Source organism: Haemaphysalis longicornis, unplaced genomic scaffold, assembly GCF_048455015.1.
Source record: "Haemaphysalis longicornis isolate Haplotype H1 unplaced genomic scaffold, Haemaphysalis longicornis Haplotype H1 scaffold_6, whole genome shotgun sequence".
NCBI classification, from domain to species: Eukaryota; Metazoa; Arthropoda; class Arachnida; order Ixodida; family Ixodidae; genus Haemaphysalis; species Haemaphysalis longicornis.
Window position 1 is genome coordinate 103,154,686 of NW_027526407.1, and position 24,374 is coordinate 103,179,059.

Below are 24,374 nucleotides of genomic sequence, written 5' to 3' on the forward strand. Positions count from 1 at the left end.
TAGATCACTTAAGGGCGGCGCCTTGTCGTCGTAGCTCGCTCGCAGGTCTCAAGTGTAAAGCCATGTCTACGGTGTTCTGTCGCAGCCGCTGTCGTCGCGGCGAAACCCGGAACCTTCGAAGGCCAAGAGGTTTATATAGTCATAAGCGTTCGAAACTCGTGAACCGTTCGCATTTTTATACATCTTCCTGTTGTTTAGGGCAAAGAGAAGTATTGGTACATTTGAGGCTAAATTCGTAATTAACCGCCATGGCCCGCGTTCATTTAGTTAGGGTTGGCTTGTACGATAGTAAGCGAAAAAAGTGGCAGTGCAACGCCGGCACTTGCGGAAGGAAAAGCAATCACACAATGAACAGAACTCCCGCTGGCGCAGTTGCAGCCAGTAGGTGTGCGAGCACTGAGAAAGCCCCCTCTACCGTCTCCCCGAGCTGCTCAGGGCGCTTTTCCTTTTTCTTTTTTCTTAATTTTTTTTAGGACCGCCCGTCCCGCTGGGATACACCCAGGGCCCAGTACGCGGGCGTGTGTGTCGCCACGGCCGCCGGAGTGGAGGTGCTCGTATGGGCACTTCCTCCCGCATTCCTGTCTAAGACCCCTTGACCCTTTTCTCTAGCCGCCGTTGCTGCCTCCCTCGCCTTCACGGCACCCTCTCCGCCCGGTGTCTCAGTCTGCGTGCATCCACTACGCAGTAGCCGCCATACCCAAATATACACTCCGTATCCTCTATCCTCATTAAATATTTCTCTTAGTATTCCCCACTATCCCCTCCTTTTAACTCCCTCTCTCCTCCCCCTAGGGCCTGATAAGGTGTCGGCACCCCACGGCACCCCAGTTTCGGGCCCTTTTCCCTACCTCTTGCTCCCCCTGTCAAAAACCTGATTGCATTGGGTCGCACTGAGAAAGCATAAACGGCCCATTAAGGCGAATCAGTATTCTGCACGTCCGATAGCTTTCACATTGAGTGGAACGGCCTTAATTTTTTGTCAGCAAATAGAGTAGTTAAACAACTTATTCAAAGGGATGGTCTAAACAGTGGCAGGTAAAGGGCAAAGGAGAGTAAAGCACTGACGCAACGGCGTGGTTCTTGCATTTCACTGCTAATCCTCTTGTTCAGGCTTATCAAGGATTAGATTTTTTATGCGCCACTATTGGAATAATTCATCACACCTGACAGGTAAAATATCCAACCGCGAACAGAACCGGTGAGGTCGGGGCTAAGACAACTCATTCGAGGAAACTCTTGAGAGAGTAAAGTTGTGTTTATCTGCATACTTCAATCGCAATTCCCTGCAAATGAGGGTGCAGTTGCGTGGCGGTGGTTGCTCGGTGTTTGGTGAAAGTCGGACATAGCCATACCAGATGAGTGAGGTTTGCAGGGGTACACTGCATGGCTATCTTGGAAGGAAATGGGGAGTGTAGCACTTTCGATGCATTTGAGGTGTGTAAACCTCGTCGGTGCGAAATTCTCGTGAATAAAATTTTTATTAGTTCGTGCTGTAGCGGTGATAGATGGCTCAATTAATCTGCTTGAATTTGTTTTTTAAGCTTGGTGCGTTCATTCTTATACCGTTGTAGTGCCATAACCGGTGGGAGCGTAGGCGACCATGTGGAATATTCATCAGGCGCCAGTGGTGGTTTGGATTGTGCAATTTCTTGTGTGACCTCGTAGGTCACTTGATTGCCCAAGGAAGAAGGATCATGGCGCGTTAACCAGTCAAATCAGGCTTGTGTTTCGTGGAGTTGCACAGTTTTCGCTTCGTATACCTTATTTGCTTTGGTCATTTGTAGTCTTGTAAAATGTTATTATTGGTATTATTGTTGTTGTTATTATTGTTGTTATTTGTTGTTATTGTTGTTAAATTACGATTATTACTATTACCTATTATTATTATTCTTTTCAATGCTTCCTAAGAGTCTCTGAGGATATAAATAAGTTGTGGCAGAGGCTAATTATTATCATAGGCGAGCAAGGATACGGCATGGTTGATGGTATGCTGTCCTGCTTCAAGGCTCGTGGTTTGGCTATTGCACATGGCGTGATACCCGAGAGCGCTGGGACAACGGGCACATCCAGGACATTCCGGTGATGTTTAGGCATACGCTGGCGTCTGGGTAGATGTAATCTTTATTACGTGTCGTGTCGTTTAAAGGCGTACGATGCAGTGTTTGCGGCATGCATAATGGTTTTTCCCAATCGGCTTGCTGTGCGTAGCGGATCCGATTTCCGGTGGACTACGTGGATAAAGTGTGGTGGGGAAAGCATCGGGTGTTCTTGGGCTGCGCACGTCCCATGCAGCGACATAATGTCCTTGGTGTCCTATTGGTCGTTTGAATTTAATCAGCGCCTTGGCTTCATTGGTTATCTCCTCGATGGGAGGAATGGAAAGTGCTTGTTCAAGTTTTTGGTTAGAGGTGTGCTTGTGCAAACCACTCAGGGTCGTGGTGTTGCTCTGTGCAACACTTGGTGGAGATTGGGTTGGTTTTATTTTGTGCATGGACCAGAGTCTCGTTACTGAGAGTGGTCCCTGTGACAGTTGTTGCCCTAGCCATTGTGGCCATTTGAGTTACTGTTCCGTATTTGTTGTAGTTCTGCGGATAGTTTGGAGAACACCCTGACGCTCTTCCTAAATCTTTGGAGCCATCTTCTAGTTCTGTTCTCTGTTCTGGGTGAAAGGCCGAGTAGGGCATTGAGTTCTATCGTGGTATGCAATTTATTATCTGGGATGATAACTTGTATAACATCGGATATAGCGGGTGGTTTGCAGCCGTATACCCCCGAGAGTTTGATCTTTTCACCATCATTGTTACACCATCATTGCCGCTTTCAGAGTGCACATGTCCTTGCCCTGCGTTTTATTAGAGTTGCGGGCCTGTGTAGGATTCTATCTTGCCGGAATGCTTTCTTGATGACCGAGATTAACGCATACAGTTTTGGCAAGTCGCTATTACTTTGTGTTGTCTTGAGGTCTTATCGAGGTCTTTGTGCCGCTTACCATTGATCCGGTAAACGTTGGTAAGCTAGAGAATTTGCTTCCAAAGGTTTGCCTTCTGCTTGATCACATCGGGGGTTTGTGTGGCACAATTAGCTTCTTCCTGTGAATCTGCTAATGAAGAGCATTTCAGTTAACAGAAGTCATTGAAGCCGGTGGAGATGAGCCCAGAACGCTTTCTCGGAAAATATTCCAATCTAGCGCATTACATGTTTTCCGTGGACAGAGCTTCTTCCCAAGAAGGAGAATACGAATGAGTAGTTTATCGTGCCCCTTGTTCCGGCGTGAGGCACGCATATTTCGGTAAGTCCTGGTCCAGTTGCTGTCCCACAGCCACATTGTATATCTTCCAAACCCCACTCGCTTCATCTAATGTGAGCTACGTGGTGTTGTATACAAGTTTATATTTAGGCCCTCAGTTTTCGTGCCTCTACGAGTTGATTGAATGCAGGGTTAACGCGCCTACGCAACGCAGGCGACGAGGCGCACCGTAGGAGAAGGCTCCGGATTAAGTTTGAGAACTTCGGGATTTTTAACGCGCGCCGAAATCTCGTGCACATGGGCGTTTTTTGCTTTTCGCCTCCATAATAAAAGCGGCCGCTGCGTTCGGGAAATGCACACGGGACCTCGTGCTCGGCATCGCAACGCCTTAGCCACTGACCAAACACGGCGGGTTCTCTAAGAGCCAGTACAATTGATATTCTCAATGTTCGTTAGGTGAATCAATGTTTTTATTAGATGGGTTTGCTCAGAACCTGAGTGTATTCCCCATACTTCATAAACAGAAGTACACACATGTAAAAAGGGAGTGATAGGTGACTGCCAAAAGTTTTATGCTACTTTCCCGATCGAGCCCATGCCGAAATAATTATTTTATTATTTTTGTTTCCACGCCTTTGATCAGAACAACAAAAATGCCTTGATAATTATATTTAACCCGTGATTTCACTGCGTTATTGGGGCACTGAACTCATTGTGGCGGTGATTTGTGTACGTTTATTGCCTTCTTTTTATGCATCAAGATTTAGGACAGCTGCTACTTACTGCGAGGAGAGCTTACGAAGAGTTAGGCACAAATTTTTGAGAGATTGGCGAAAAAAGACAATATCATCAAGAACATTTACAATGGTGGAAATCTAACCCATTGATTTCTAATCTGATTTACTTTCAATTGCGTTTTTCAAACACCCCTTCTACATGTGACTTTCTCTGTCTCCCTTTCGGATGGGTAAGTGCTTATTCTTTCTGGAAAGATTTATGCTGCTCGTGCATTCTTCCTGCATATCCTTGAATTGTGCTATATATGTAGAGAATACATCGTAGTAGCGAGACTTAACACAGGAGCCAAGTTACCGAGGAGCCTAAACACATGTTATAACATCAACACAGTTTATGCCACAGAAACACAATGAATCTTACATGGGCATAATACGCAAAAACACAAATATAAAGAAACAATGAATCTTACATGGGCATAATACGCGAAAACACAAATATAAAGAAACACAGTGAAAAACAAGAACAGAAGTAACAAAAACATCACTCTTGCTCTTTTCAAAGTTTTGCAGCTGTTACTATTTCTTTTTATCACCGTTCTGGCCCATTTAACCAGACGTATTATTCCGACAAGTGTGAATGACAATCACCTTTCGCTCATGCGGAACAGCATCCCTCTCAAACAAATTGCTTCTTTTGCCGACAGCGCCAAGGATGGGGCACGAACCAATATATATCCTTCTCTACTATATATGTGTCCTGTATTCTATGATTTTCGAATAATTTCACAACCATTGTTTTAGCAATCAGTGTGATGCTTCTTCCTAATTTATTGAAGCGATGTGTATAGATTTATTAATCCTAGATGCTAAAATAATATCACGCATTGGAATCTGTTACATGTGGGCTCATTGGACCGCTTTAGATAAAGGTGTCAATACTTGCTGTAAACGTCACTTTTATAAAGTACTCATTAAAATACAACTAAGGCTGATAAGCCTTGTTTCTTTGGATTTTTAAAACAATCCTTCTTGCGAGAGACAGCTAGGCACAGAATGTTCCGTGGCTAAGTCAACGTTGACGTCCTGAGGCAATAATATGCACGGCAGTTCTTTTTAACAACATTTCAAAACTTGCAATTATTTCTACTCTGCACCGTCACCTTCAGGAACTTCACCTTCATTCCTCCTCTTCAGTATTTCCCCCTCTTCCTTGGTTATGACTAAATATAAGCCTGTCGAATGGCGACAGTCGGCAGAATGCCGTGGTCGGTTTTGAGCAATGTACAAAGTTCCGCATACTTTCTACTTGCGTACTTAACGTTCCATGGTGTTTATAACACTGCATCATTTATTGCAAAGCTCATACATTTATTACTAACAATGGCGACTTTCTTTTTTCTTGTACTCACTCTTGCCAACTATTCTATTGTTTCTTCAAGTTTTGACAGGTTGCACGGACAAGTGTCCCCAGTGTTTTACGAGGTTCTTAGCACACAGTCCCAATTCTCTACTAATGCTGTCTCAGCGACTTTGCAACATCAGCTATTTTTCCTTTCCCTGCCACAGTAAGCGCAGACTTGCTGAACATCCTTATAGCGCTACATTCAAGGTGTCCACGCTACACTCATCATCCTTTAGATCATCGAACGTGTTCCGGAATAGCAATCTGAATCGGGTTCCTCTTTGTTAGTCACTCCTAGCCCGGTTTGTTTCGCTTAACAGTTTGCTTTTTTATTTTCTGGAGGTCCAAGCCATTTTGCTATTACCGATTTTCGATTCTTGGTTTTGACCCTTCCAACATTGTTCACACCACCCACACAAACCATATTTTCTATAAATGTGAAATATATTCTGTTTTAGATTGCCCTAGCTGTCCTCGCTTCTCCATATTTTTGCGTTTTTTTACATTTGGGGAAGAAGCAATATTTCTGGCTCGAAAGCTACTACTGAGCATGCATTACGAAGTAGAGCTTTATTACAGTATGATGTGATGGAGTAAACTAGGTTTATTGAGTATATTATACCCAAGAGTGTGAATGGTATTTAGTCTGTAAGAGGGTGAATTAGAATTAGTGTCAGTACACGAGAGTGCGATTAAGGTGAGTACAAGTTGTCATAACCGTGAGAACATGGACGTACAACGCACACACGATGCAGTATAAGGAAGCACGACCACGAGACTTAGTGCATAGTAATAAGAGCAGGTGCGATGAGCGTGCTTCCCCGTAACCAGAAGTAAAGGTGACCACACTTGAGCACTTTATAAATAGCGAGCGGGTCATTTCAATATGAGAAACGGGGGCACGAGGACAACTCAGTGCAGGGTTGCGGAACCGACCGTTCGGAGAATGGTGATTGTATTTTGTTAAAAGTCGTTCTATAGATTGATCGATAGATAATTATCATCTCCAAGCAAATTTTGGCTATATGTCTCGGTGAGAGTAGCATGAACTACCGAACGTCAAGTGACTTTCGTGTTTTTAATTTCTAATTATCCGACCTATACTTGGGCCATGCGTATCGACTATGAGAACGGGTCCTCCTACCGCTACCAGCACTTCGCCGCCTACCAGTTCAAACTAAAAATATCGTGTACGTAAAACTCAATCGCCCTCGCCACTCGCCAGTATTTTCTATCAAGTTCCCCAACTCTACTAATCAAGATATCCACCTTATTAACTTCGGATTTTAGATTGGCTTCCTTGCCAGGATATCTTAGCCCTAAGGTAACCAATGGCCAATAAACGAACGTGCACCGAAGTAGGTAATTTGAAAATGCAAAGCAGTGCATTTAGACCACCATCAATGGTGGTTGTCCATATCCATCTGATATAATTAAATCCATATACCCCTGATTCACAGCGCTAAAATAAATATTGTCATTGATCATTCTGCACACCATTTTCAGGGTTCTGATACGTATCATTCATTAGTTACCATCTCCTCGCCTTTGTGATCCCCAATGATCCGTCATACCCACTGAAATGAGCTGGCAACGTCCGCTAAATTTGGTCCGCATACTACTTCTATGTCTGATTTTATGACACAAATGAATTTGAACAAACGCCATTCAGATTTTGTTCATACTTCAAAAACTGAAACCGAAAGAAGAGAAGAAAAAATTGCGTTTTGGATTTCGTCGAAGAATACTACCATCCAGTGGTAAAATATAGCGATTGTGCACTCGATTTCATTATGCTTAGCAGTCTAGCCAGAATAGAGTGTACGTTTAGGACTTCTCACAGAATGGGTTAGACAAAACAATGTATAGTGACACCCTGCATATTTACAAATACCAAGATGTGATATTGCCTTTGCAAATCATGTGGGTAATATTGTTTTATTTGTTGGAAGATTAGCAGCGAAAACTGTTCCGCATTACAAAGTATATGCTATATTTAGTAACATAAATGGTCGGTAAAGATGCAAAAACTTTGCGTCTGGAAATTAGTACGGCCGTAAGCTCCGTTCCAATTTCCGTAAACTTTGGGATATGCTTTCAAAGCAGTTAATAGGCACGCATATCAAAACATTTTTCCACCAAAATATTTTGCCACGAAATGACTTTGCAAATGAACTCCCACGCCCCGCATTCCCTCATAAACCTCTGATTCTTGTTACATAATTTTCCGGAGTAAAATGTAAATATCAGTGTTATATACAAATTTAATATATAATACAAATTAAAAATAAGAGAGCCCTTGCCTTCGAAATAACTTATTGCAGGCATCTTCACAATCCCTAAGGGCCGCAGTTATGCCACTGATCGCAAGAGTAATTAGGTATAATTATGCGCAAGATGTAAATTGTAGAAAACATTTACGAGTAGGAGTTACTAGTATCTCCATAATTCATAGAAAGCAGACACCTTAGGCACACAGCACATACACTGTCAATTTCTGCGTCAAGTCAAAGAATTACCTCAAAGAGATATTTTATTTCGACACTTCCTGTTCTGCAAAAAAATACCTTAGCCCCCGACATTGACAAAAGATCGGGAACATCACTCCATTTTTCGGCGTAATTAGCTCTTTGGGACTGTTAGTGTTAGGCAATTTTGCGAGATAGACAAGTTCATTTTACTACACTCACCTGCAATTTCGCGCAAAAATGTGTGCTTTATTCTTACCCATTTTGTATTTGATGAAATTAATGAGAAAGAGCAACTTTGTGGACGAATTAAGATATTGTTTTTCGAACGGAGTCTCCCGGGCACATCCGCGGTGTCTCACGTTGTACATAAGGGGCAGAATGATTTGATTGATTTGTAGGGTTTAACGCGCCGACGCAACGCAGGCGATGAGGCGCGCCGTAGTGGAGGGCTCCGGATTAATTTTGACCACCTGGGGATCTTTATCGTGCGCCGAAATCTCGTACACACGGGCGTTTTTGCTTTTCGCCTCCATCAGAAAAGCGGCCGCCGCGGCCGGGAATCGAACCCGCGACGGGGCAGAATTGAGAGACACCTATGTCTTTGTTTGAAGTCAAACTAGCATTATGGTTAATATGAGCTGATTTTAATGACAATTTAAACACTTTCTAGATAATGCAGCCTAAAGGTTTCGTGAAACTTAGGTGAAGATTTAGGCACGAAGGTACTGTCATCTTGTCGATTTTCTTTAATTTTTATGGTGGAAATTCCTGAAACATTTGTCAGTCGCGATTTGCTTTAGGAGAAACTCGAGTTTTCCTGATCTTAAGGTACTATATTTACAAAATTAAGACACCACTCACAACTTTCGCCATGATGCACGCCAGAAATTATTGATAGGAATATTACCAATATTTTCTTCACCATTATAACAATTGCACTGGACGTGGAAAATGGAAGCGATCTTTTATGGTGGAATTTTGAATACAACGTCACCACCAGTCCCACCAGTAGCCTTCGCCTAAATATAAATGTCGTACACTCTCTGCCTACCATCACTCCTGCGAACAAAGTTTGTGCATCTGTTACACCACCGGCTCACTTAATTTGAAAAGGTCGTTTCAAGTACATTTTTCACGGCGTATTTAGTATTATGGTGTTACTTATTCAAAAAAGTACAGGAGAATCTTTACGGCCACTATTATTTGGACAAGAGTTCAGAAGCGGGAAGCCGTGCTGGCAAAAACCTTTGGAGGAGCTTGGCATACAAGAATAAATACCCTCATGCCGCGCATTGCCACATCTAAGGCCGAGCTCTTTTTTATACAATCATCATACAAAACAGACTTGTTCTCTAAACACATCATCGGGCCAGATTTTACAAAAATATTCTTGGATAATAAAGTGTAAAAATTCATTGTAACCTTTACTTTTATTTAGAAGTGAACTTCACTTTGTATTCGTTGAAATTAGCGGCTACATTTTCCGCGAACAAAACCTCAGTTTAGAAAACGCACTTCTTTGCATCATGACATTCTGTGGCTCCTTCCAACCTATCTCTTACACTGTCGAGCATGTATTGTTTGTTGCCTTTCCAAGCCTTCTCACACCCACTCGCTAATAAAATTTAGGCGCCATGGGAATATCCCTGCTTACTGCAAAGGGCGTTCATTGTAATCTCTGTCTTGTAGAACCATGAGAATATGGGATATATTTCCCCACAATAGGTATTCACACGTCGCCGAACGAGTAAGTTCACAATGTTGCCATTATAAAACCGTATCCAGGTAAGAAATAATGCTTGTTTCCCGATGCGGGCCAAAGCGATGAGATATCAAATAGGGTCCTGCATGCTAAATGCACCGTACGAAATCTTTAAGGGTAATATAAGTAGTGGACGGTAATTACCTAGCTTCAAAATATCAATAGTATTCGCAACAGTGACTGTGTTGTGAGACGATAAAGGATGAATCATAATAGTGTGACAAAGCATGATTTTTAAAGCCCGTTTTCTGAGGCCGGCTTCATAAAGTGTTCATAAAAATCCCCTTTTTTCTTTAAATTTCTTTTCAAGAACTATTGGTACGCAGCACAGGGAAAATTGACGTGGGAGTGTGATCGCCTCCCTTTGGTCGTAAAACGACGCTTTGAGTTCCTGGGTTGTCAGAAATACCCCCCGTATTCGTATAATTATTGCGATTCTTGGAATGGCATAGGCCTCAAAATTTTGGTGACTAGGGTTAATTTTATGCATCAGGCCCAACATTACGCTTTTATTTTTTGGGTCCTTAACAAACATGCACTGAAAAAAAGTATTCATTGTACGTGAAGCTGCCGCTAACGAACGACGTAAGCCCTCGAACTTTTCAATGTAACCCTAGACCTGGTAAACTGTCCCCACTTTAAATCTCGAAATAATAAATACCTGCAAAGCAGCACACACCAGAATTGGGGTATTGAACAATTCATAAGAATAGTGTTTGCTGGACAACGCACAAGTGTAAGGGCGTTAAGTCTTTATTTTTGCCGCCTTTACACAGCCATGCATTGACGAGACCAAGAAGAGCTGACTGTTAGGTATGCTATAGCATCTCACATCACCTAAATAACATAAAAACATGGCTGTGGTTCTTCCAGTAGGCAGCACAAAACTGTGCCAACGCCATATGCTTCCAGAAATATTTTTTTAAAACATTGAGAATTTTCGAAAATGTGCTTAGCCACATGACGTAATCATGCAGTCCAAAAAAATTTGGCGACCATTTCTTTTACTATAGGTTTAATGGTATGACGCCATTGGAGTGATTTACTGAGGCGGTAAAAGAATCCAGTGAATCCGTGTCTTTCCCAACATACATTCCTTAACAGTAGTGCTTGGCTTTGTGCCTCACAATCTGAATACCAAGTTTTGAGTAAGTTATTTTTTCTTAGGCGCATTACCGGATCTCTAAATCCATGAAAATATTATTTGCTTTCATTTGTAGCAGAATGGAATATCGGCTGTGGAAGGAGGCGAGAAAGCAGACAAAGAGCTGGTTTGCAGTTTGAAGACAACACTCTTTATTTCCAAAAGATGTGTAATCCGAGAGCTTCCCCCGAAAGGAAAGAAGGGGAACCCCCACGTCCTTCAAAGAAGAGAGAAAAAAGTACCCCCAAGCGAGCAGACGACAACGGCACCAGGTCTAGTACCAGGAGTCGGCCGGACAACCAGTTAAGCGCTCCCCCGAAAGGCGACCGCTGAAGAGGGCGGGGGAATGACCACCGTCGCCAATACGCATCTTCCACAAAGGCGTACTGTCGTCAAGCCGGCGGCAGACCGGAGAGAAAGGAAAAGTCCCCGTCGGCGGGGGACGCTTGCGGCTTCCGCTATAGAGGCTCCCCCCACCCTTGATTGCGGAGTTTTTAAAGAAAGGCAGCAGTTACCGGCTGAATAGCGAAAAGGAAGAGTCCACTGGTTATCACTGAAAACCTACGTGAGAGGGCTGAATTAACTGAAACCTTAGTATGAGCAGGCTTGGCGTGGTCGACGGCGACGTCTTCTTGTTTGTCCCGCACGTCTATTCTGATGGTCTTGTTATTACATCCCAAAACTTTGAAAGGGCAGTCGTACAGTGGAGTGAGGGGCGCCTTTGTTGTGTCGTGCCGTACAAACACATGTGTAACTTAGTCCATCTCGGGAACAGTGAAAACCTTCATGTTTCGGGCGATGAGAGGCGCTGTTGGCCTGAGTTGCGCAAGCCATGCGCGCAGCATCTCGATGTGGTCGGAGGCTGCTTGGGCGGAAAGTGCCTGGTCGGAGAAGAATTCTCCCCGGGAGGCGCACTGATGAGCAGTAAACCATTTCCGTTGCGCCGAAGCCGAGGTCTTCCTTCACCGTTGAGCGTAGGCCAGGAAGAACGAGCGGGAGCTTTTCCACCCAGTGCTGGTGATCGCAGCTTGAGTTACCTCAAATACAGCTTGAGTTGCCTGTGCAAGCCATCCACCATTCCGTTGCTGGCGGGGTGGTAGGCTGTTGTATACTGCAGCTTCGTGCCGAGGAGGGTTGAAAGCGCGGAAAAGAGGTTTCCCTGGAACTGCCGTCCCCTGTAATTTGTTATGCGGGCGGGGCAGCCAAAGCAGGACACCCATGTCTGGATAAAGACCTGCCTGATGTTCTCAGCTGATATGTCCGAAATTGGTATAACTTCGGGCCATCGGTTCTGTCTGTCGATACATGTGAGTCGGTAACTTGAACTTTGGCAGGACGTAGCGGTCCAACCAAGTCGAGGTGAACGTGGTCACACCGGGACTAAGGAGTTCGAAATTCCTGTAGTGCAGCCCGAGTCTGGCGAGTCACCTTCCCTTGCTGACACATCTAACATGTCTGAGCCCCACGTCAAACATCCGCATTGACGCTGGGCCAAACGAAGCGTTCTTTTATCAGCCGCTGGCTGGCGTGGGCACCCGGCTGGCTGATGGAGGGGAAAGGGTTGAATACCACTCGGCGAACATTCAGTGGCACAAAAGGCCGTAGGGTTGCCTGGGAGGTAGCGCAGGTTATCGTGCCCTGTATGTAAGTACAACCTCCAAAAGCACTAGTGAAGATCCCCCCCCCTTCAGTCTCGTCAACTCAGTATCCTCCCGCTGAGCCGCGGCCATCACCTCGAAGTCCAGGACATTTGTGCCGGAATCGTTGACGCGAGAAAAGGCGTCGGCTGCTTTGTTCTCGAACCCTGGAATGTGGCGGATGTCTGTAGAAAACAGAGAGATGAATGAGACCTCACGAATATTCCGTTCTGAGTAGAAGGAACTGTGGTTTTTGAATACGTAGGGGAGGGGCATGTTGCCTGTCAAGATGTAGAACTCACGACCTTCGAGGAAGTAGCGGAAATGCTTCATGGAACAATAGATTGCGAGCATATCCCTTCCAGAAGTGCTGTACCGTACTTCTTTGGCTTCAGGCGTTTCGAAGAGAAGTCCAGTGGCTTCCACTGTGCACCGATGTGGAGGAGGCGTCCACCATGAGGCCTGTAGGAGCATCAGGCAGTAGATGAATGAGAAGATCCGCGGCCAGTTCGTCCTTAGCTTTCTGGAAAGCGCTCTGGTGTTCGTCAGACCAACATAATTCTGGTGCGTTTTGGTCTTCTCGGCGCAGCAGGTCGGTCAACGGCTGGAGCACTTGAGCGCAAGACGGAATAAACCACCGGTAGAAGTTTAAGATCTCGAGGAACTCTCTCAGCTTGCGGAAAGCCGTTGGAGCAGGAAACTTCTTAACGGATTCCTCCATCGATTCCAATGGCATAATGCCTTCAGTAATGATGTGGTGGCCGAGGAAGTTGAGAGCCTCGACACCAAACACGCACGTTTGAGGTTTGAAAGCCTGACCGTGCTCATTCAGACGCTGAAAGAGCTGGCGTAGGTCTGTTCGTGCTCGCTAGGAGTTCTGCTGGCCACCAAATTATCATTCAGGTAGACAAAGACGAAAGGAAGAACCCCGGTGACCTCATCCATGAACATTTGAAAGGTCTGCACTGCATTTTTCAAGCCGTAGGGCACACGGACAAACTCAAACAGGCCGAATGGAGTTGCTATGGCCGTTCTCGGTATGTCCTCTGGTTTGACGGAAATTGGGTGGCATGCCGCTACGAGGTCCATTTTGCTGTATATTTTGGTACCTGCCGGCCGCGCACTAAAATGATCAATGTGTGGCAGAGAATACTGGTCCGGCGTTTTCGTTGCGTTCAAGGCCCTGTAGTCACCACACGGACGCCAGTCTTCTCCGTCATCTTTAGGCACAACGTGCAGCGGCAACGAATGGTTGCTAGACGATGGGCCAATAATTCCCAGCGACAGCATATGCTCGAACTCACTGCGTGCAGCTTGAAGCCTGTTGCTGGACAGCCTTCGTGGCCGGGCAGTGATTGGCGACCCGATGGTGACAATATGGGGAGTTACGTTATGTCTCACTGGCTGTTCCGTGTTTCGGGGCTTGGTGAGAGAAGGGAATTCGGCCAGGACGGGGTGGTACATAGAACCTGGCTGGAAGGCGCAGATGTTAGATGAGCAAATGTTTGACTCCAAACCATATTCTTTGAGGGATGCGCTGGTATCCTTGAGGAAACTGTCACGTACGCTCACTTTCAGGTTGAAGTGGCTCAGAAAGTCTGCGCTGACTATGGCAAAATTAACGTCCGCCACCACGCAGACCCGGCGAAACAGGCGCCTGATTCCGACGTCTATTGTCAGCGCGCGAATGCCGTACGTAGAGACGGCAGTGTTGTTCACCGCCTGCAGCGACGTAATGTTCTTGCTATGTCGGTGATCCTCGGGGGTTTCCGGGACAATAGAGATTTCGGCTCCCGTGTCGACTAGCAGGCGCGACTTCGGTCGACTATTAGGAACAGGCGGCTGCGTTGAGGGCCGATGTCGTAGCCGCCGTTAACGATTGGCCGGAGCGTTTCCCGGAAACGAGCAAGGTGGAGTGCAGCGGCTAGCACCCGTGCCGAAATGACGCTGGTACCAGCAAACTCCGTCCTGTCTATCTCGTGACTGGCTTCTCTGTGAAGGGCTTGGCTGTCTTGAAGGGGATCGGTTGCGTCGTTGCTCGTCCTGTTGGGAAGCGCCAGATAGCAAAACTTGCAGCATGGTCTCGGTAAGTTGTTACACTTTCTCGTCAAGGCGCTGCAGTCCATCTGGTAGTTTGTGTGTTCTTGCAACAGCTATGGCCGCGAAATTTAGAGTAGAGTATTCCGTTATGCACTCAGCAAGTTGAGCCAGTCGATCAAGGGAGGTCTCATCTGAACCCGCGAAAACCACGCGCACCCACTGGGGCAGCCGTTGCAGAAAAAGTTCACGGAGAAGTGGGAGCTGGTTGCCCTGACTGGCGTGCAGAGCGAGTAGTTGCCGCATCCGGTGCAGTAGTTGGGAAGGTCGTTGGTCGCCCAGTTCTTTCCGACGTAATGGCTGCTGAAGACTCTTTTCTTCAGCCGCCTCCAGGCGGTCCAGCACCATCTTTTTTTAGGATGTGGTATTCCCATTGTGTGGGGGGTGAAACCAAAATGTCTTCGATAGCGTCGGCCATTTCAGGGGGCCGGGCTGCGACGACATGAAGGTACTTTGTTGATTGCGAGGTGATGTGCCAGAGCTGAAAACGGGTCTCCACTTGGCTGAACAAAACTCTTGGATTTTTAGGCCGAGCATTTGGTAGCTTCAGTTCTGTGGCGAATACTGCAGGCGTGGAGGCGGCAGTGTGGCTGTCGGAGCTCATCGTGGCGTCTTCATTAGAGCGTCGGTTGGGCCACCACTTTTGTAGCAGCCCGAAATGTCGGCTGCTAAATGAGGCGAGTTAGCAGACGTAGAGCTGGCTTGCACTTTTAAAACACGACTGTTTATTTCCAAAAGATCCGTATACCAAGACCTCCCCCCGACGAGGGAAAGAAGGCGAACCCCCACGTCATTCAAAAGAGAGAGGAAAAGGCCCCTTCAAGCGAGCTGACGACAACGGTACCAGTTATAATGCCAGGAGTCGGCCGGACAACCAGTTAAGCGCTCCCGCGAAAGGAGACCGTTGAAGAGGGCTGGGAAAGGAACCCCGTAGTAAGCCGGCGGCGGCATCACCAATACGCGTCTTCCACAAAGCCGCAGTATCGTCAAGCCGGCGGGAGCCGCTTGCGCGGCGATGCAGAGCGGCTTGCGCTACACATTCAACGACATTTTAATTATAGAACCGTGTCAAGAAGCAACGTTGTGCCGACATTTTTAATGCTGAGCTTCAAGCTGACCTAAAAGGATTAGCAGAAAGCTTCCCCAATTTCTCCCCAATTTTCCATGTACCTTAGTGTTCGCGTAAAAAGGAAAGAAACGAAAAAAAATGCAAGTATACTATATATGAGAAGCAGACAATTTTCAGCCTATGTAGTGTTTATCACAGTAATTTATACTGCTCTGTGATACTGGGGCAGTTAGGAAAAGAAAAAAATTGTCACCATCCTGCGCTGCTAAAGTGGATGTCCATTCGTACTGATGCTCTACTTGCCCTTGATATCTCCGCATCACAACTAGAGAATGCAACCGCGGCTACCAAAAGCGACACGACGTACGAAGTGACGACGCTGCAGCGCCGTTGTCCGAATATAGACACAGGTGCGCTCGCACCTTGCCCACGGCAAAGTCGTTTTGTATAAAAGCCAAATAATGCTTCCGAAGAAATTGTGAGGTTCATGCGAATGCCAATGAGATTTGGCGGTAGCTTAACGGGGTAACAGTGAGCGGATTGTTAGCTGGGAGACTAGAGACATTTTTTGGCGAGTGGCTGGTCCGCCCCAGTTGAGGCGTTTGTTGAGAGCTGAGCAATCCGTGGCCAATACCAAAACACGCTAGCTGGTAATCCGGTCATTCATGTATGCGACAAGTAGTCTGTAGGGCGGTAGCGAAACAGCAGTTGACGTCGAAGTTATCGCTTTTAAGCTCGCTGGGAGGTCCTCATGAGGGCGTCGCCATGCCCGTGTCCGCGCATCCCCGTTGGTAAGGCGACACACATGGTTGCCGGCATGCGTGCCACGCCTGTGAATACAACGTATACAAGTAGCGTACCCCGAGATATTTTATTCTTGTCGGGTGGGTTTGTGGTATTTAAACGCCCTAAACGTTTCGCATGGCCTAGGTACCAAATTATGGTTGAGACAAAGGTAATGTTGTGCTTAGTGTAGTCTTGTGCTATTTCGACGACTACAAAAACTTTAGTTTTGCTTCCCTAGTCCGTCCTACTAGCAGACGATGGTGGTTTGTAGGACTTTACTTGCCACTACGTAGCTTGGGCGATTATGGCCACCCAGTTGTTGCTTTTAGAACAGATAAAATTTTAGCTCTTTAAATACGGGAGTCAATGTGAAATGACCGTAGGGCCGAAGTTTACGGCAATGTTTTGGGAGCAGTGCGTATCGAAAATGCCTTTAATAAATCATGCGTATATAATGCAAATATAAATGCAATTCTTTCGAACTGACAGTTAGGCTTTCACGCATCGCCAGTAACAAAATTTCAAGGTAACAAAGTTATCATAAGCGTAGCATACACGAAACAAAAAATAATCGCATTTACACTTTTAAATACTTTTTTATGGGCAAATCAAAGCATTCCTTTGGGATGAACGCTGAGTCAAAACTGTCTAGAGTAGCACCTGCTGGACAACAAAATTTGCGATTGGTTACCCAGCTGCACTATTATTCTTAAAATTGTTTTATATTTTTTGCAGCAGAGTGTTTAGCAGCTTACAGCCCTGATGCTCTCCACTTCAGCCAACAGCATCTTAAACACAAAGGCGGGGTCACGGATTTTGAGTTTCAAAGGCACGAATCACATTTCTTTTTTAACAATATGCTCTGTAGTATATGAACCTCGTTGTAATTGGTCTCTTTATCTGCTTGAGAGCTTATGTTGCAATACTTGTTCCTACTGAAATAATATCCCGACAGGGTCACTGTTCTGTACTTCCTTGGACGAGTTCCACTGGTATTTATGTGCAGACAGTTATTTCCATACGTCAAGAAAGGAAAAGAAATACTGCTGAAAATTGATGTTTTTACTGTCCGCACTTCTGCAAGGCACATTTTTACTACTCCTTTGCAAAACAAAACTTAAAATTCCGCTGCTGCAGTTTTTAGTCGTACAAGCTATTAACTGAAGAATAAATCTCTCAACTGAATTTGATCAAAACTGCGACCATTGTGTTTTCTAAATACAAGCAAATTTGTTTAGCCCATACTACTATTGTTTTGCAGGTTATCGTTATATTTTGCATATACGCCTGTCTCTGCTAGTTCATGTCCTATGTAGGTTTGGTTTTTATGGTTTAATTGATAACAAGCGCGCCTAAAGGTAGAAAATCAAAGAAAGAATAATATCGCAACTGTGATAATAAAAGGAGCAGGACAGACAGACAGACAGACAGACAGACAGACAGACAGACAGACAGACAGACAGACAGACAGACAGACAGACAGACAGACAGACAGACAGACAGACAGACAGGCACACAAACAGGCAGACAGAGAGACAGACAGAACAACTTTATTTGGCCACAGCTGGGGTGATTAAGCCGGCGACGTCTTCTCCGTCGTCCGTCGGGCAGCAGGGCCCCGTTTGGGCAGGGGTCCGGTGCCGTCGGCCAAGCGGGCCAGGTCTTCTTGAACTTAAGGGTTTGTGTCGCTTAGGGGGGCCTCCCAGCACTCCTCGTTGGTGATGGTAAGGAGAATGGGGTGGGATAGGTGCCTGGATAGTGGGATGCTAGCACAGGCTCATATGATGTGGAATAGCGATGCGTGAAGGACCGAACAATAAGGACATGCGTCAAAGTAGATGCCGGGAAAAATTGCCGACATGATGGCAGGGGTGGCGCAGGAGAGGGTCCATGGAGCTGCAGATACATGACAGCCAAGAATCGAGATTGAGATGGGTGTGGAGGGGGGAGAATGGCACGCTCCAAACTGTAATGGGTGAGGATGTCCCCGTATTTGTGCAGCCTGACCCGTAGAGTAAATATCTCACTATCCTTAGCGGCGCCATCGAGCCCTCGGAAGACCAAAGCTCGAGCTCCTTGGTGAGCTGCTGAGTTTCCTAGCAGCGCGGCATTGGCGGGAGCAGAGACGAGAGTAAAGGAGCGGGATCGGATGCTCTGTGCCTTCAAAAGGACTGGTAAAGCTGTTGGGGAAACACTTGCGTGATGAAAAGTCAGGATGGCGGACTTAGAGTCGCTGGTAATAGTTTTTTGAAGGTGGGTACGGTGGGTAATAGCCAACGCGATGGCGATCTCTTCTCCCGCCGTGGGGAGGTCGCAGGTAAGGTGGTGAAACGGCGCTGGGCTTGTGTAGAGTCAACCCCTTCAACAGCCGCTCTGGTAGGATAGGTTGCTGCATCTGTATAGCGTGGGGGAGCCTGAAGGGTACGCCTTTTCAAGGGCTTTCGCCCGAGCCACTCTGCGATCCTCATTGTGTACTCGGTGCATATTTTGCGGAAAAGGTTTGATTCGGAGCGTCTGGCGGATGGAAGGGGGAGTGTCTACCAATTGCTGTTAGTTGGAGGGTGGTTGAAAGGCCTAAGGATGTGAGCATGTGTCGACCAGTGTGACCCATGGTGAGTCTTTCTAATTTGGCGTTGCTTTGCGCCTTTACTATCTTGTCAAGGGAGATGTGGACACCCAGTGCAAGGAGGCAGTCGTTGGACGTTATTTGGGGGAATCCGAGTGCTACCCTAAAACATTTACGTATCGTGCCGTCAATTTCGATTCGTTCGCTTAGTTTCACGGTTAGAAAGGGGGTCAAGTATGTTATTCGGGACAGGACCAAGGCTTGTATGACTCGAATGAGGTTGCCCTCCTTGACCTAACAGACAGAAAAAAATCATTTCAAACACCAAGAGCTAACCAAGGCCACAAAATTATACTGTTAAACCGGTGGTGCACAAAAACGTTGCAGAGGACATCTCTATTCCCTCCTAAAAAGTAGTACGCGATAGTTAACTTCGGCGCCCTGAGAGCGCTTTAAAACACAGTTCCAAAGTTTACAATGTATGGGGCACGAGCCCTGGCTGTCAGCGAAAAGCAAAGACTAGGGGCAGGGGCTTCTAATTCCCGTGGCCCTCGACTTACAGAGGCCCCTTGCGTTTCCGGGGCTTAAGATGTGAGTGATAAAAGTTGCGGTTGCAGGGTGTTCAGATAAAGCGGGAAAGCGGCAGCGTCAGTTTTTCAAAGTGATTATATTCTAATTTCAATAGCCGACGGAACGTTCTTTTTTTCTTTTTTGCTAGGGGAGAGAGAGAGAGAACAAGATATAAGAGAGATAGAGAAGGCCTCGGTAAGAAAAAAATAGGGGTTTAGAAAATAAACATAAAGACGGGGAGCTCAAGGATGTAACCTGAACCCCGCGGGCTAATGCAGTTGCTCCTTCGAACTGCCCTCCTTCAGCTTACTCTGATCTTCAGGAAACTATCTGGTCGAAGCTGCCTACCATTTCTCAATAGATGTAGAACATGTCATACTTCAGTTTTTCTACGTGAGCATAACCTTGGACATGGCTAGGTTGCCTGTAATAGAGTAGAAGCTTGACCGAACTTAGCGCAGTCTGCACCTAATGTTTGATATCCCCACCAAACGCCTTCGGTCACGAAGATAGTAGGTACTAGTGATGGTTAATACTTCTCAGAGTGCGATTTGTCGGGATTGAGATCCTCCTGTGGCACGGGGAAGGATCGACTTCCAAGGCGTAGGATGAGGAATGTTTTTAACGCCTTTCGGGTAGAGGAGTTTGGTAGTCATGGTCGCAAGCCGCACGGTCAGTTCACGTGCCTCTTGGTTGCTGTATAGTTGTATTCCAGAAACTTTTGTTCAGTTGTGCAGGTGCGTTAACTTTCGTCATTCCATGTTCTGGGACCTCCTGCTGAGGAAACCCGCAGGCAGACTATCTTTACACGACATCAAAACTTTGGGTTTTTAGGCACGTACGAATTGAACATTGCTAACATAGGAATGCGTTTGAGTGCCTTACTGTATGCATACTGAATACCATCGACACACTAAATCCTTGAACCAACCGTTCGGTGTTCATATACATTACGCTTTCCTCAAGTGACTCAAGCTTTGGAAGAATACCGTGCCAACACCCCAGTTTTTTTCCCTAAATGATAATTACCATAAAGTTATGCTGTCACTATAACTGAGGGTAAGCTGGATGGCCAGCTCATGTATACAACCTGGTTTACACCGAACGAAGTCTTGGTATATTCCCACGCGGCATAATCTTTCCCTTGATGCGAAAAAAGTTATGTACCTGCTATTACAACAACCTGCCTGGACGACTTTCATGCTTCGGTCGCCTGTAGCGGTGTTTTTTAAAGAAAATATATGTTTCCGGCGTCCCTAAAATAGCTGGGTAAATTTCTGATGCGCCCATCAACGTGTGTAGCATCGGTACCGCCACGCTACTACAAACACGGGTACTACATGTGGCATTAGCGTGTAATTACCAGGTGACAAGGCCGGGGCTTGGTTGTCGATTTTAGCTACACGCCACCACCCCAAAATGGCTGCGAAAAGGCCTTTCTGGTCGAAAATAATGGAAGTCCTGAGACAACAAGGAGATCAGAGGGGACACACACATGATGCTATTTCTTAAGGTTTATTAGCGAACAACTACATATATATCCGTAAATACTCGCGCAAGTTATAATGCGTATATAGTCACGACACATTAGGTTCATGAAATGACGCTCTTTCATTATAAGGCCACATACCGGTATTCAGCCTTCGCTAGCCCATCAGCCTCCCAGGTCTCCCGCCTGAGGTGATTGTTGTGTCTGGTTATAACTGCGCACTTGTCAAACCGTGGTTTGCATCCATGTTACTGGCAGTGTGACTCCAGCCATCCCCTCGTGCGGTTCTCCACGTTAGTTCTGTGCTGCGGGGGGCATTCTTTGAGGCCGCACCCTGTTTAGCCCATGTACCTTTTTTCGCAGTCTAGCTGCGCACGACGCCTACTGCGCATGCTACAAAGCGATTTTCGCGCTTTTTCTCGCCAATAGATTTGTTAGATAGGATTGTATTTGTCAGTCTGCATAGCTTGCTTAATATATTAGGTGCCCATTACACAACGCTTACCCTCGGCCGCGCCGCTATGTGGATCAATTTGTGTGAGGTTTTTCGTACATACGCTAGGACCGCTGTCTCTGCATTTCCGGGGGTAGTGGGGGGGAGTTCCTGCACGTCGCCTTTACCACATATTTTCAGTTCTTTGAGCACTGTTTCAGCTAGTGATGGTGGTAATACATGGAACGCCTAGTTCAGAACAAATAGGAATGAGTTCACATTGTTTGTGCAATGATACAGGCTTTGACTTTCGCCAATATCTAGGTACTGCACTCTCGTAGAGAAAGTGAGGGCTGAAATAGTAACCTCCTTAAGCGTTTTTTTTTTAAAGCTGCGACACGTATTAGTATTGCTTCACTCTCAGGTGTTCTTTGTGCGCTTTGCGCAAAACCGGTGTCCCCAGAGAAAAAGATTGGATGAAAATGTTTTAAGCATGAGGTAAATGTACGATTCCAGTTTTTTCTAGTTTCAGTTTTATTTCTTCTTTAACAAGGCCCTAGCACAGAATGAGACACCATAGGGTGGAGGGATTTATTAATGAAACTTTATTCGCGGACGCCTGTGATGGGATACCACCTTTGTTTCTTGCACATCGCCGTTTCTGCAGAGCCGAAATGGTCAAGATTGGTGTGCACAAATTATTTTTCAGTCTTTAAAAACCGTCGACGTTTACACGCTTGTAAATAGGCCATTTATGTACAGCGGCGGCACGACAGACGACACGCACCATGGCGAAGAATGAAGAGTGATCTAGTTACGTCATTTACATGGTGGCCATTGCGCTCCAGGGCCAAGCCGCTTCTTCGACGTCTTCTGACTGAGCAGAGGCAGTATGGGACATTGCCCGCCTATGTGTCTCGTCCCAATATGTGTAGCAACCAATTTTAACCGACCAGTTGGGTTTGCAGGACTTTCGACGGATATGATTTAAACTGGGAATAAAATATGTTACTTCTAGTTATCGAAGTTTCTCTTGGAAAGGCTGCTTTACACAAATGTGTCCATTAAGAAGAGGCGTTCTCAGTGTGGGAAAATAGATGAAACGGTGGTTGCGTGGTGATTGAAAAGAAAAGAGTTATACGAGTTCCTTAAAACGAAGCCACTAATACATCTGTGGCGTGACTGTCCACACATAGAACGTGTCTTTTTTTGGAGACACTTGCATCACTTTTGAGCGCTAAAATTTAATATGAAAACTCACAGGTTCAGGCTACCAACATGCAGCTGGCGACGTACTTCTAGTGTAAAGTGTCGCATCTTCTTTTCCTGCTCTTCCTTTAAGTGCTGCTTAAAGGTTAACTGCAATAGAAATTCAAAGACCTTGAAAACTATATTTCCGTACAGTCTACCCCAAAAGACTACCAGCTACAAACCAGAATTGCAAAAATAAACGCGTGTGAGGCTCTAGCAAGAACCAAAAGTAGGCATTTCTGGAACCTACATTGAGAAAAGCGCACCTATTGCGGCCAGGCGTAGGTGGCGTTCCAGCAGGCGAGCCAGCGGCCCAAATGGCCGTCCGGCCGGGACAAACATGCGCTCATCGCGACAGGCATCGGGGAAGCGCGCGTTTAGCGGCGCTCGACCGGTTCTTCTGGCTAGCCGTAGGGCCAGGCATCCGGCCACCCAGTATATAACTTCTTGTAAGGTGAAGCGCTCAGTCGGCGGGGACGACGACGACGACGACGTCGCGGACACATGCCCGTGAAGGGATTCTCCTCGTGTCGGCATGGCCGAAAAAGACGAAGTGGCAGGTCACACGAGCCGATGACGGTGAACGCGAGGGCCCTATGAGAGCCGGCCACGACGGAGGGGTGACGAGGCCAGACGGGAACGAGGAAGGACGGCCATTCGAGTGGAGGAGTTCCGAGAGGACGGTTCGAGGAGAGCGGCGTCCAGGCGCAGATCGAGAGCTCATCGGGTCTCGGGGACCCAAGCTCAAAGGTATCTACCTGACGCCAAGGCCTCCCCTGACCAGCGTCCTATTCCCCAGTGTCCTGGCCCGTGGCAGGCACGCGCGCTGCGTCGTGCCCCGGTCCTGAACGACCACGGCCTGGAGATCGTCTACCGGCGGCTACCAGGTGCCGGCTGCCCGCGGCCTTCCCTGACGTGGCGCCTGGTGGTGACCAGGTTCCGGCCACGACCGCTCCTGCAAGTGCCGTTCGTGGAAGAGCTGCGACGGAGTTGCATCGGCAACGGGCCAGCACGCGAGACTTCCGACGCGACCCTCAGCGCAACGCAACGCGACGCCCCGACGCCCGAGTACTACGCCACGTCACGGTGAACTGTTTATGGACTTTTCTGTTGCTCTTTTGTGGTGTTTAGATTTATAGGCTTTTCTGTACATTAGTTAGCGTTTTGGTTTCTTCATGTCGCATTTGTAGACTAGTTATTCCTTTTGGGGTTTTGTTAGCTCTCTGGTAGTCTCTCTGCATCGTGCTTTGTTCTAAAATACAGGTTTTCTTCGTAACCTCAAAAAGCGCCCTCGTCTGATTAACTGGCGACTGTGGCTAGCCCCACACGCCACCGAACACACCCTACTCAAAAACCTGCAGAGGGGGGTTTTCCTTCCCCTCCTCACAAAATTGGCGTCCGCGACAGGACGAGGGCGTTTGCACATTGAGAGGTTACGGTGGGACAGTTATCCCTGCATCGGTGAACGATGAACGTGCAGGAGTTAGTTGCCACCGGGGAGCGTCTTGGGTTGCGTGAGGCGGATTTGCGTGCGTGGGTTGACGATGCTCTAGCGAAAGCGCGAGATGAGAGGGCGGCAGAGCGAGAGGCTAGCCGTCAGGAGCGCGAAGCTGCACGAGTGCGACTCGAGCAGGAAGAAAAGAACCTCCAGCTAAGACTCAGGTTGGCAGAAATTGGGGAGAGTAGAGGCTCAGGGGATACTCCTGGTGACGC

General features: G+C 46.7%; 1 protein-coding gene across 1 annotated transcript in view; it reads right to left on the minus strand.

Moving 5' to 3' along the window:
• Nucleotides 1-8,830, minus strand: part of LOC144141831 (metalloproteinase-like) — a 96,891-nt gene extending 88,061 nt beyond the window's left edge. Inside the window, exon 1 of the mRNA XM_077673318.1 lies at nucleotides 8,719-8,830. Coding sequence (XP_077529444.1) covers nucleotides 8,719-8,782 — 64 coding nt within the window. The 5' untranslated portion in view covers nucleotides 8,783-8,830. The remainder of the gene's footprint in view (nucleotides 1-8,718) is intronic.
• Nucleotides 8,831-24,374: the final 15,544 nt, after the last annotated feature.